General features: G+C 44.2%; 1 protein-coding gene across 1 annotated transcript in view; it reads right to left on the bottom strand.

The window, feature by feature from the left end:
• Window positions 1-12,317, bottom strand: part of ADAM12 (ADAM metallopeptidase domain 12) — a 382,969-nt gene that overhangs the window by 129,408 nt on the left and 241,244 nt on the right. Inside the window, exon 6 of the mRNA XM_069101636.1 lies at window positions 5,322-5,508. Within this exon, the coding sequence (XP_068957737.1) occupies window positions 5,322-5,508 (187 nt within the window). The remainder of the gene's footprint in view (window positions 1-5,321; window positions 5,509-12,317) is intronic.

Here is a 12,317-nt window from a genome sequence, read left to right as displayed (position 1 = left end):
CTGGGCAAGTCACTTAACCTCTGTTTGCCTCAATTTCTCCATCTGAAAAATGGGGATAGTAAAAGAAACTCCCTTCCAGGATTGAGGATGAGGATCACATGATATCTCACTTACAAAGTGCTTTGTAAACCCAGTGACATTTGAATGCCGTTAGTACTTGCACTATAATACTATGATGAGATTGGCTCTGAGGTCCCTTTGAGCTCTCTCAAGAGAGGCCTGTGATTCTCTGTTCCTGTGACGTGTAATGTTCATGAGAGAGAGTCAGGAGTAGTAGGATGAAGCCCTCTGGCTTCCAAACTTGTGGGAGCTCGTGGGATCTCATGGGATCTCGTGGGAGCTTGTGGGAGCTCATGGGTGCTTGTGGGAGCTTGTGGGAGCTCATGGGATCTCGTGGGTGCTTGTGGGAGCTCGTGGGAGCTTGTGGGATCTCGTGGGAGCTTGTAGGTGTTTGTGGGAGCTTGTGGGAGCTCATGGGTGCTCTTGGGACCTTGTGGGAGCTCGTGGGATCTCGTGGGAGCTCGTGGGATCTTGTGGGAGCTCATGGGTGCTTGTGGGAGCTTGTAGGATCTCGTGGGTGCTTGTGGGAGCTCGTGGGATCTCGTGGGAGCTCGTGGGTGCTCGTGGGAGCTTGTGGGAGCTCGTGGGATCTCGTGGGAGCTTGTGGGTACTCGTGGGAGCTCAAAGGAGCTCATGGGATCTCATGGGTGCTCGTGGGAGCTCATGGGATCTTGTGGGAGCTTGTGGGATCTCATGGGAGCTTGTGGGAGCTCGTGGGATCTCATGGGTGCTTGTGGGTGCTTGTGGGAGATTGTGGGAGTTTGTGGGTGCTTGTGGGAGCTTGTAGGCAGTCACTGGTGCTCTCAGGAGCTCTCAGTTCCCTGGATTTAACAAGAAGTGTTGAGTTGTTCCATCAAGCTCAGATTCTTCCCTGGTCTCTTGTGCCACTAACACCAGGAGGTCATTAGCTCCTGGAGGGGCCTTGACTTTTGTCTTTTTATTCCCAGTCACTGATGCTTTGGAGATACTTACTCAATGCTTATGGATGGGTCCCAAATTCATAGATGGGGAAACTGAGGCTTGAGGAACCTAATGGCTCACCCTAGTCCCATTAACATTCAAATCCAGATCTTTCTAAAAGCACAGGGTCATAGATCTGGGGTTGCAGAGGACCTTAGAGTCCATTGTTTCTACCTAAACAGGATCTGGAAAGAAATATTGGGACCTTTCAGTCATGATGAATTTCCTTGAAAAACACTAGAGACATTACAATTAGAAAGTGGAGGATGACCAGCTCCCCAAACCTGGAAGAACAATCAGCAAATTCATAACTCAAGGGTTAGTTTACATTTCTTTAATGAAGAAGAAGAATTGATCTGCTCTAGTAAAGCCTAATGCCTTGATTAAGAACAAATTGACTGAACCTGAATCCTTGCTAATAGATGCCAAATGCATGAAATCCAAGTACATTATTCTTTATTAGGACAGGAACTAGGCTCATGAGTTCCTTGGTAGATAGAACTTCCAGGTGAGGAAAGTCCCTCTACCAATGCAGATGATACCTTTTCTTCAATCTAGAGTCTTACAGAGCTGTCTAGAGAGCTGAGAGGTTCAGGATTTGCCCCCAGCCACACAGTCAGTGGGTGCCAGAGATGGCATCTGAAGTCAAGCCATCCTGGACCACGGCTGGCTCTAGTCACTAGACCATGGCTGCCTCTTTGTTAAAAGCAAGGGGGAGGACAAAGGAAACCAACAGAGCTCACTTCCAAAGGCAATGGAAGGTCTCCCAGCTAGTGAATTTCTTATTTGTCCTTCTCTGCTCTAGACCCCATTAGAATGGCAGCAGTAACAAAATTGTCCAATTTTAATACAACATTTTGTAGCAGCAGCAGCAAACCACATGGTGAGGAAAGTCCTGAATCTGAAATCAGAGGACTTGGATGCAAATCTTTGCTGTCTTGATCACTATGTCACTCTGGCCAAGTCATTTTACTTTTCTGGGTCTCAGTTTCCTCAACTATAAAATGAAGGGATTGAAATAAATGATTTCTAAAGTCTTTCCAGAACCAAGTCCTTGGGTCTTATAAAAAGAAGTTCAGATAAGTTATCTAGGGCTAGAGCATTTGAGCAAAGCTCATTTGGGCCTATTCTAATTGCCTGTTCTGATGTACCCAGAAATCTAAATGGTTTTGGAACTGGCAGCGACTTACTGTCAATGCATAATTATGGAGGGTGCAAATAATCCCCCAAATAATGCATAATCCAAAAGTAATTTATATTTGTCTTTGGAAGACATCATATAATGTGCAGGAGATTTACTTTCTTAATTATATTTAGCTTAGGCTAATATTAAAATTAGCTTGAATTCCTAAACACAACCCAAATGACAGGGGGTGGGGCAGCAAAGGAAGCAGGCTGGGTGACAGGGAGAAGAAGTGAGATGGTGAGGGAGGGAACCGCTAACTCTGCGTTTGGGTTTCTGTTCAAACACTTCCTTGGATATCAGGAGGCTCAAACCCTTGTAAAAATGACAAACTGCTGAAGGGTGTTATCAGAGGTGGGGGGAGGGTCATAATGAACATGGACGGAAGATGCTGGGAAGAGGAGGTTGTAGGTGCCTTTGGACTCAGATCCTCAAGCTCTCTTTAAATGGCTCACCCAGCATGGGAGTCAGTAGGTGGTGGGGGACTTCAGGATTTTAATCAGAACCAGCCCTTGATGCCTCATCATTCGTGCAGGCGACTTTGGACCTCTGAGGCTCTCACCACAGAATCCAATGTCTCCCAGGTCCTAACCAAGAGAGAAGGACTTTCTGTATGGACTGCAGCTGTTTTCCAAGAGCCAGGCTTGTAGCTAAGTTTGTCCAGCAGGCTAGCTTCCCTGTGCTATCTTGGAAGGGAGACCCAGCAACTCATGAAGATAAGGATGGGGGGTGACCTGTCTTGGTGGAGGAAGAGTGAATGGAGATGAGGTCAAAGGTCTGTAAAACATGACCACTCATGGCAAAGAGCCTGAGCTCTGCTGGGCAGTCTGTGATCATCTGAAATAATCCTCTAGAGAATCTTCATCTATGCATCCCATGCTTGATTGGGAAGTCATTCCTTTGAACACAATTTCCATTAGGAAGATGCCAAGAACATTTTCTCTTCCATAAAACCAGTCACAAATGATATGGTCTTAAGAGTAAAATATTGAGAGCTCAGTAAAACTGCCAGTGCTGTTTCCAAATTTCAATTTAAAGGTTCATTTAAATTTCAATATATGTTGTTAGCAAAATAATGTCACCATTAAGAACTTCCTAATCATTATGTAAATCAAAATGATTTAGGAAAAATTCCTGGAATGACCTTAGTTCTTGTGAACTGAGAGTGTGATAAGTAAATTATAAAAATCAAAAGGTGGTTGGATTGTGCTGAAGACCCATCTATATGTTTTACTGAAACTGCGAAATAGTTGAGTATTGTCTACATTGTCATTCCATAGGAAGCTAGCTCTGAAGATTTGAAGCTAGAAGAGAACTCCGAAGTCACTGACTTTAATCCTCTTATTTTATAGTTGAGGAAATTAGACGTGGGGTGGGGCTGAAGGGGTAAGTGACTTGGTTGGATTCAAACCCAGACTGCATGCTTCCATGAAAAGGGGACTGATTTGGCATTAGGGGATCCAGGTTGCAATCCTAGCCCATATATTCATAGATCTAGAGCCCAAAGGGATCCCAGAGATCATTTAGTCCAACCCTTTGATTTACAGATGAGGAAACTGGGACTCAGGACATTAAGTGGCTGGTCCAAGGCTACACATGGCACACTAAATGTTAAATGTGGGATTTCAACCCAGGTTCTCTGTCTCTAACCCGGGTGTTCCCATGTAAACTCCCAAATGTCTATTAAGTATGTCTAAATGTCTATTAGGGTGCAAGGCCTGGCAGATAACATAGATAAAAATTTTAAAAAAGAACCTGTCCTCAAAAGTTTGGTTGTGCAAGGAGGAGACAACACGTAAATAGACAAAGGCAATAATTGGAGGAGGGAGAGTGATTTTGAATAAAGGAACAGAAAACCTCCTACAGGGCTTTGCACATGAGCCAAGCCTTGAAGGAAGTAATGATTGTAAGAGGTAAGAAGTAAGGAGCAAGGACACTGCAGGCATGGGGAACAGCCTGTGCAAACCCACAGAGGTGGGAGATGGAGGCTGAAATCTTCCACAATCCCACACGCCTCGGTTAAAAGGAGAAGTAATTATTTCAAGTTAACCAAAATCCATAAGCAAAGAAAAATCTAGACCCTATTGATTCCTGACCAGGAGGAATCAGATGACCGGGGGTCCACATTGACCCTTCACTATTATTTCAAGCCCATCTCCACACCTCTGAGCAGACGTTGACTTTTGCTCATTTACTTAGTACCAGCTGGAGTTCCTTTCTTGGTCGAGACTCTGCTTTGCTCAACTCTCATGGACAAGAAGTCTTTGTTTTCTTCTCCATAGCTTGGACATTAAGGGATTGGGCTGCCTGAGAGGTCTTGGGGAGATCAGTTATGGTGAATTCTTAAGGATGCTGAAGACTTCTATAGCTTTCTGAAAGTTTTACACGGTTTCATTTAAATTCTGTGACTCATAAGGTAATACAAAGCAAAGTGAATATGTGAGGAGCTTGTACACGTAGAAGGCGTGCCTCCTTTCTGATGGCAAATGTCTCCTGATAAACTGTGTCCTCCACCCAGTGTGCTGGGACCAGGGATACTCTGTCTCTCCCTGGAGAGGGGTCTTCGCCTTGCTCCAGCCCTTCCAAGGAAACAAGGGGAAGGGGTGGGGAGTTCTGGTCTTGACCAGGACTGGTCTACACATATATGGAGGAGAGGACTCTCCTCCGGTAAGGCTATGAAAACACCCAACACTCAATTCAAGAAATTACATTTAACAATTATATATTGGGAACAGAAGATCAATTGATCAACAAGTATTTATTAAGTATGCCATCTGGGTACAGAAGGACAAAAAGGAAACAGTGTCTGCCCTCAAAAAACTTAGATTCTATTGAAAGAAGTAATAAAGGAAAGAAGGAAATTAGGTGTCCAGTGTCATACAGGTAGAGCATTACAATGCAAGACGGAACAATTTCTCTTCATTTTGGCTTGGTATTTTGGCCCTGTAAACTCAGAAAGTGCAAACCAGTAAAACTCCTCCAGGGCAGATATTTTTGTTCCCTTTGTGCCTAGGCAGAGCATTCAGAATATACAGAAATAGGTACTCAAGTAATGCTTCTTGAAACGGATTGAACTAAATAGCATAGATATAGAAAAAGAAATGGATTTTTCTCCTACCCTCCTTGTAAACGTGGGAGAGGGCCACTGCACACCATCCATGGTCCTGCCGGAGATGTTGAGATGCTGCTGTCCACACACCCCCCAGGCTGTTTTCAGAGTCTCCGCTGGCTGGAACTTGTGTTGACCTGCAGCATCTTTCAATGGCTCTAAGATGTAGGCTTGGCTTCCTAACAGAATAAGTCCCCTGTTGAAAAAGAAATAATTAACAGACTATAACTTCTTTAGAGTGTCTGTTTGCAGCTGTTACCATATTTATGACTCAGAGGGAATGTGAACACGAGTATTCATACTTTCAAATTCTGTTGAAAGAAGGCACTTTATTCTTTGGACTGATCTGCTTTGCCAACTCCCTCTAAACCCAAGCCCTGGTGGGCAGAGTCCTTGATCTCTTGCCCCTGGTTACAGCACTCCACACTAACATAGCCCCTGAGGTACCGTGCTGAGGCATTCAAGGTCTGAAACATGGATGAAGACATCCTTGGGACCCCCTTGGGAAAAGGCTTTCTGACAAGGTGAAGGTTGGTTGGGAAAAGTCTCTCCCAGCCCCAAGGAGACCAACCAATCAATCAATAAATGAAGTGATCGATTAAGCATCTATGAAGCACCTACTGTGCTCAAGGGTCTCTACTAGGCATTGGTGAGAGATTGGATGGAATCACTCCTAACCTCAAGGAGTTTACAGTCTAGCCAGGGGAGACAGTATGTGCCTACACAGAGAGTTACACAAGAGATAGCAGGTTGGCACATCAGAAAGACCAGAGAGGTCTCTCAGTCTGCCACAGCAGGCCGCAGTCCCAGCCTTCGAGATGGAAGGGGCCATCTGGTTCAGCCCCTCATCTTACAGATGAGGCAGCTGAGGTCCAGATAGTGAAGTGATGGCCCAGTGTCACCAAGGTAACACATGTCAGAGGGAAGATTTGGGTCCAGGTCTTGTGACTCCCCAGTCACCACTCTGCCTTTTATGGAGGATGTGGACAAGGCTCACACCGCTTGAGGGGGCAGGGAGGAGATACGATTGGCTCCGTGGAAGGGATGAGTTCCCATACTCGTGAAACAGCACATTGGCCAAATGTGGAGATCTAGGACAGTCCTCCCATGACACAGCCCCTTCTCCTGGAGCACTCCCCTTCCCATCTGACCTGCAGCTTCCTTCCACATATAGACCTCCCTTATCAGAGTGAGATCTCTTTGAGAACAGGGACTGGCTGACTTTTTAATCAGTAACCCCAGGATTTAGCTGGGGCGTAGCTTAATAACAAGCTGAGATGGGCTTACTAAATGCTTGCTTTATTTGTTCACCAATGCTCATTGCCTCTCATCCACATCTTTGCCTCCAGTAGAGACCCTTGGCCATATTCTCAGAGATACTCTGCAGGCTCTCTGCCCAATGGCCTGGAGACTTTATGCTAGGTCTCTGGCCACTCTTCTCCAATTGCCAGGCTGTCTACTTGCTCTCTCACTCTCTCTCATCCCATTATCTTCCCCTTCTTCTTTCCTGACCATACATTTCCTTGATGATCTCTTTAACAATGCTACTTGCTTGCAAGTCATGGCTGGGAGCCATGAAAGAGAGAACTTGGAAAAGAAGCACAAATTGCAAAATGGAAATGAATGTGAAATTCTTTGTCTGCCATGAGGCAATGTTGGATGGCATGTCTTCTTTGGCTGTGCCACGTGTCTTGGAGTGCTGAGGCTGAAGGGCAAATGAGAGACAAAAATATTAGCCTAAGTCCTGCTCTCCCCTTCTTAAATGCATGGTAATTAGATGATTTTAATTAATAGTCTTTTCGTGGTCTTGAAGGCAAGATTTTTCTCAAGAAAAACTGCAATTTAGATAACAGCAAATTAACATGATTAAGAAAAGAGTGTGCAGAGAGTTGAATCCTTTTTCTTTTTCAAATTTAGGGAAAATATCTTGTAAAATAATGCATTTCTCTTTATTAGGAGATTTCCTGCTTCTCTCTTCTGGTTGGGGGGGGATTGTTGTGTTTGAGGGTCAGGAGATGGTCAGGAGCAGAAGAAGGATAAGGAGCAGGAATCGGGAAGGTGGTTCGGAGGGATCTGGCATTGTGGAGAAGGCCAGGCTTGGAAGTTGGAGAGGAGATTTAGTGGGACTTGGAGAAAAAGAAAGGGCACAAGGAGGCTCAAGCAGAAGGGCCTGAGGAGAAGGAACAGGAGGAGATGATCAATGAGCATCCAAGGCGAAGGTAGTTTATAAGACACGCTCAATAAGCAAGGAAGAGTTGGTATGTCCATGGAAAGAAAATGGGGAGAATGAAGACTGGAGAAAGACAACCACAGAGATGAAGGCCCTCAGCCTGGTCCAAATAGTTCTCTATGTGGTTGTGTGTGGTTTGTCCTTCATTTTTGAAGGGGACTGTGGCATCAGGGAAATGATGACATGATTTGCAGTTGACTTTGATTTGAGTGAGGGAGGGCTGTGCGAGGTCACCAGCCTCACTTTTTCCTCCAGAGTCACGTGGGTCCAGTGGCCAGATATTCATCAGGATGGAGATGACCCAGGATGCAATGGGAGACCCTGGCCCTTTTAGGCTAAGGCCTTTTTAGTTTCTCACTTAGAGTGAGGCAATGCCCATTCAGTGAACAGACCTCTTTAATAGGTGAGTCAAGGGATTAATTAAAAATTAATTTAAAATAATTAATTAAAAAAAATCTCTGTTCTCACTTCCCAGGTCATGGGGGAAGGTAAAGGAATAAGCATTTATATAATGCTTAGTATGTGCCAAATACAGTGCTAAGTGACTTAAAATGCTATCGTATCAAATGGAATTGAGAAGCAAAGGTGGAATCCTGAAAAGCGCCAGTTGGCTGAAAAGTGGAAAAAACACTTAACTCAGAGTCACAAGATCTGAGTTTGAGTCCCTGATTCTGCCACTTACTACCTTGGGTGGGTCATTTCATCTTTCTGGGCCTCAGTTTCCTCATCTGTCAAATGGGAATGTACTAGGTGGCCTTTAGGGTCACTTTCAGCTCTAGATTTACGACCCTAGGAAAAGTGCCACACAAGGGAGAAAGAGAAGGATCACTGAACAATGGAGTGAAGCAATAGATGTGCGACTTTTTCCAAAGAGGAGGAAGCTTGATCACTGGAGGATGAAGCCCCAAGAAAAGATGATGTGGATTCACAGGTTGAAGATCTTCCAGGAGGAGCAGCAGAAGAGATGGTCCTGGTGGGTGGGAGCCCACTGCAAGCACTGAGGCAGCTATTTACTGATAGCAACAGAAGAGAAATGTGTGGGCCTCAAGGGGCATCTGTCCAAGACAGGACAGAGAATGTCCTGCTTAGTCGCACCACCTGACTAATGGTTTCTTTTGATGTAGGCTCAGATGACTTTCTCAGAAGGATTGGAGAAGACAGTGCTAAAAATTACTTTGGCCAAGACACTGAAGACCACAAGGGTGGAGAAGGCATCTTCAGCACTGCTGCTGATCAGAGGAAAAGACTTGAAAAGAGAAATGTGGGTTTGGAGAAAATGAACAGCAGCTTAAAAAGATGTCTGCAAATGGGGCTTGTATTTCCAGACAATGGCTTAAAATATAAGAATGATGGGTTCCTAGGCAGGGATGTTACTTACAAGGGCTAGCAAAATGTCCTTTTCTGAAGTCTTGAAAATCTAACAAAAAAGTTTTAAACTAGAAAGGTGATAGGGATAAAAGTGACGACATTTTTTCTCCTCAGCTAGGTATCATGGAGAGTAATTATAACGTAGGAATGTCCATAAATTCATGGGGAAAAAAATTTCAAGAAAGGGGTAAGTGAAAAGCAAACCCAACAATGACTTCAGATGTCCATACACAAAGGAACAAGCAAGGGGAAATAGGAATCCTAACAGAAGAAGGCAAATTTGATATAATAGGGATTGCCATGTTTTGATGGGACAAGACCCATGACTAGACATGGCTCTGGAAAGGAATCCTTTCTTCAAAAGAGACTGTAGAAGTAAGAAGGCCAGGCTGGTGGTCCCTGAGGTAGAGTAGCATTATGCCTTAAGAAGATATGCTCATGGAGGAAATCCAAGGAGCAGAGGACAGAAGTATAGTTCTAGTCATATCATTTGAGTGAAAATCAATGAAGGCAAAAACCTTGATACCACCTAGATACAAAGGTGAAATAGGTGGGGCTTCTGGGGAGCACTTCACATGACTAGTGAATTGGACGGCCATCATCAGTGATATTTGAAAGATCACAAAGAGTGGTCAAAATACCCCAGGATCAGAAAAGAGCAAATGTCCTAATTTCCCCTCTGCCCAAAAGGATGAAAGATTGGAGTCTGAAAACTATAGGTCAGTGCCCCTTTCTCAATCTCTGGTGAATTTCTAGAAAGTATTTTTAAAAATTGAGTCTTTGCAAAAAATTTTTTTTTCTCTCACATTACCTAAGCTTAATTAAAAAAAATAAACAAAACCCTCATAACAAACATGCATGGTTAACAAAACAAATTTGCACACTGACCATATACAAAAATCTATATATCTAGAACATCTTATCAGAAGGAGGGTATGTGAATATTTGCAGAAGTATGTAGTGATCACAAAGAGTTAACCTGCCTTCATCAAGAACAGGTCATGTTAGATTTCCCTCATTTCCCTTTTTTGGGTAGAGTTGCCAGACTGGTGGATCATGGGATATTCTAACTAGAGTATACCTAGGGTTGTGCATTAAGCTTCTCATATGATTTCTGTGAATGGTTTTGAGTGATGTAGACTTAGACAATGTAATATTAGGTGAATTGGAAGCTGGCTGAATGAAGAGCCAAGGTAGTTATCAGTGGTTGGATGCCAACCTGGAAGATATTGCCTAGCACAGCGTCTCAGGGATGTGGTTGGCTCTGCTCTCTTTAATATTTTGACCAGTGACTTTGGGAAGGCAATAGCCTTCTATCTCCTGTCCTGTGTAAGAACCCTTCTTGGAGATAGTGATCCCATCCCTTGTAAGTCTTTTGTTCTCTAGGTTAACCTCCCTCCTCCCCCCAGTTCCTTCAATCACTCTCCAAATGCCCAATAGTATGAACCAGGGCACTGTTTCCAAAAAGCTTATGGTCTCCTTGAGAGCCTAAGACTTAACATTCATAAAGCAATCAGGTTGGTTTTTGTTGTACTGAGTTATGTGTGGCAAAGACAAGGAGCTCAGAGAAAGGGCAGAAAAAGATGGGCTGAAGGAGCTGAAGAGCCTTTGGCGGATCTAAAGATTGTTTCTTGATTCATTTTGAATCATTCTCATCTCTCTTTCTGCCTCCTCTGCTGTTTCTGATGCGTAGGCATGTAGCTTCTTGTAAGTCACAGCACTGAGATTTCTAGAGTACGTTTGGTTGGATTCTTTCTGTCTTTCCTTAAAAAATCCTTTATGAATCACTAGGAGACCCTTTTGATCTCAGTGTGGGGCACTTCTCTACCAGATTTTTTGAGATTAAAAAAGGAAAACGAGAGAAAACAACATTAAACAGAAGAGTTAAGGAAGCAGGCAGAGTGACTGAAGAACAAGGGAACAGACGGTCCTGCTTAACTGACTCAAAGATGTCAGTCCTTCACATAGCTGGACTGTCATATATATATATATATATATATATATATATATATATATATATATATATTTATATTTTTTTCCCTTCAGAATTTAAATCAGTGAGATGTTTGCAAGAGAAAATGTCAGTCAGAGTTCTAAGGGCTAGACGCAAATCATTGGTCACATTTTTCAAGTCACTGGGAAGTTTCTAGAGGCTGCGAGTGAGCTTGGGAACCCCCTTCTTCTTTCTTGTTTTTGCTTTTCAATGGTCCATGAAGCCAAAGACATGAAAGGTTGGCTAAGAGGCCTCTCTTAATTGGCAGCTCAGTAAGATGGCTTAATTAAAGAATGGCTGTGGCAGAGTTTGGCCTTAATTAGTCACTTAGCACAGAATAGGGCGAGCAATTGTAGTGGAGGGAGATAGCTGCCATTGGACTTCTCAGCTGGGAAGTTTTGAAGCATTCGTCGCAGATAAGCTACTGAAAGAATATAAGAAAATGCAAATCATTACAAAGTCAGACTTGGTAGGCATCTCAAAGTATGAAAGTGATCATCCAACAGCCCTTTTCCAATGCAGATAACAGAGATTCTTCATCCACTTGGTGTTTCCTATGTGGATGGTTGGCTTAAGCTCTTTAGGGTGATTCTGGATCTCATCCAGGGGGCTCTGGAATGATTTAGAGCTTTACTCAATCAAGGTGGTATGGACAGGGGCAGCTGGAGCAGCCACAGGGCACCCCTTTCACCTAACTTTTATGAACCTGTGTCCTCATCTCTAGGGAGAAGGGAAAGGAATAAGTAGTTATACTGTGTGCAGGCACTGTGCTAAGTGATTTCCTAATATCATCTCAATCCATCCTCACAACAACCCTTGATTTCATAAAAAAACCCTCCATGTTATAGCTAAGAAAAGGAGGCAAAAAGAAATTAAATGGCTTATCCAGGGTCATACAGTTAGTGAGGGTCTGAGGCTGGCTTTCCAAACACAGAGCCGCACTCAGCCACCACAGGGCTGTGAAATAAGGGGTTTGGGCCAGATGGTTTCTGGGGGCCCTGCCTGCTCTGAATCTATGATCCTGTGATGCTGTGCTCTAGAGTTCATCCCTCATGAATGTACCCTGGGAAGGCACAGTGAGCCGGGCCCCCAGAAATGCAGAAGAGGAGGGGCTGGGCTGTCTGACCTTGGGAGATGGAGCACTGCTTCTGAGGACCTCAGGCTTCTCCCTGAATCACAAGTCTGTGACTTCTGCACCGTGTTTGTCCAGTGACTCTCCCTGGCTGTGAATCTCTAAAGAAGCATGGCTAAGGGTCACCCCAGATGAGAGGTGCTGAGGAGGGGCCCCTGAAGGGAGTTCCTGCTGCCATGAGGTCCCCAATTCATCTAGGTGTGGAGGCACCATTGAGCCACATGAACACGAACCAAATGAGATCTCTAATCCGGTGCTTCGATGGAAAAGAGGAGAGAGAGA

This window comes from Petaurus breviceps, unplaced genomic scaffold, assembly GCF_028583685.1.
Source record: "Petaurus breviceps papuanus isolate PSGF00001 unplaced genomic scaffold, PetGlider_PUasm1.0 490, whole genome shotgun sequence".
Taxonomy (NCBI): domain Eukaryota; kingdom Metazoa; phylum Chordata; class Mammalia; order Diprotodontia; family Petauridae; genus Petaurus; species Petaurus breviceps.
The sequence above is the reverse complement of the archived record's forward strand: the minus strand, read 5'-3'. Positions and strand labels throughout refer to the sequence as shown.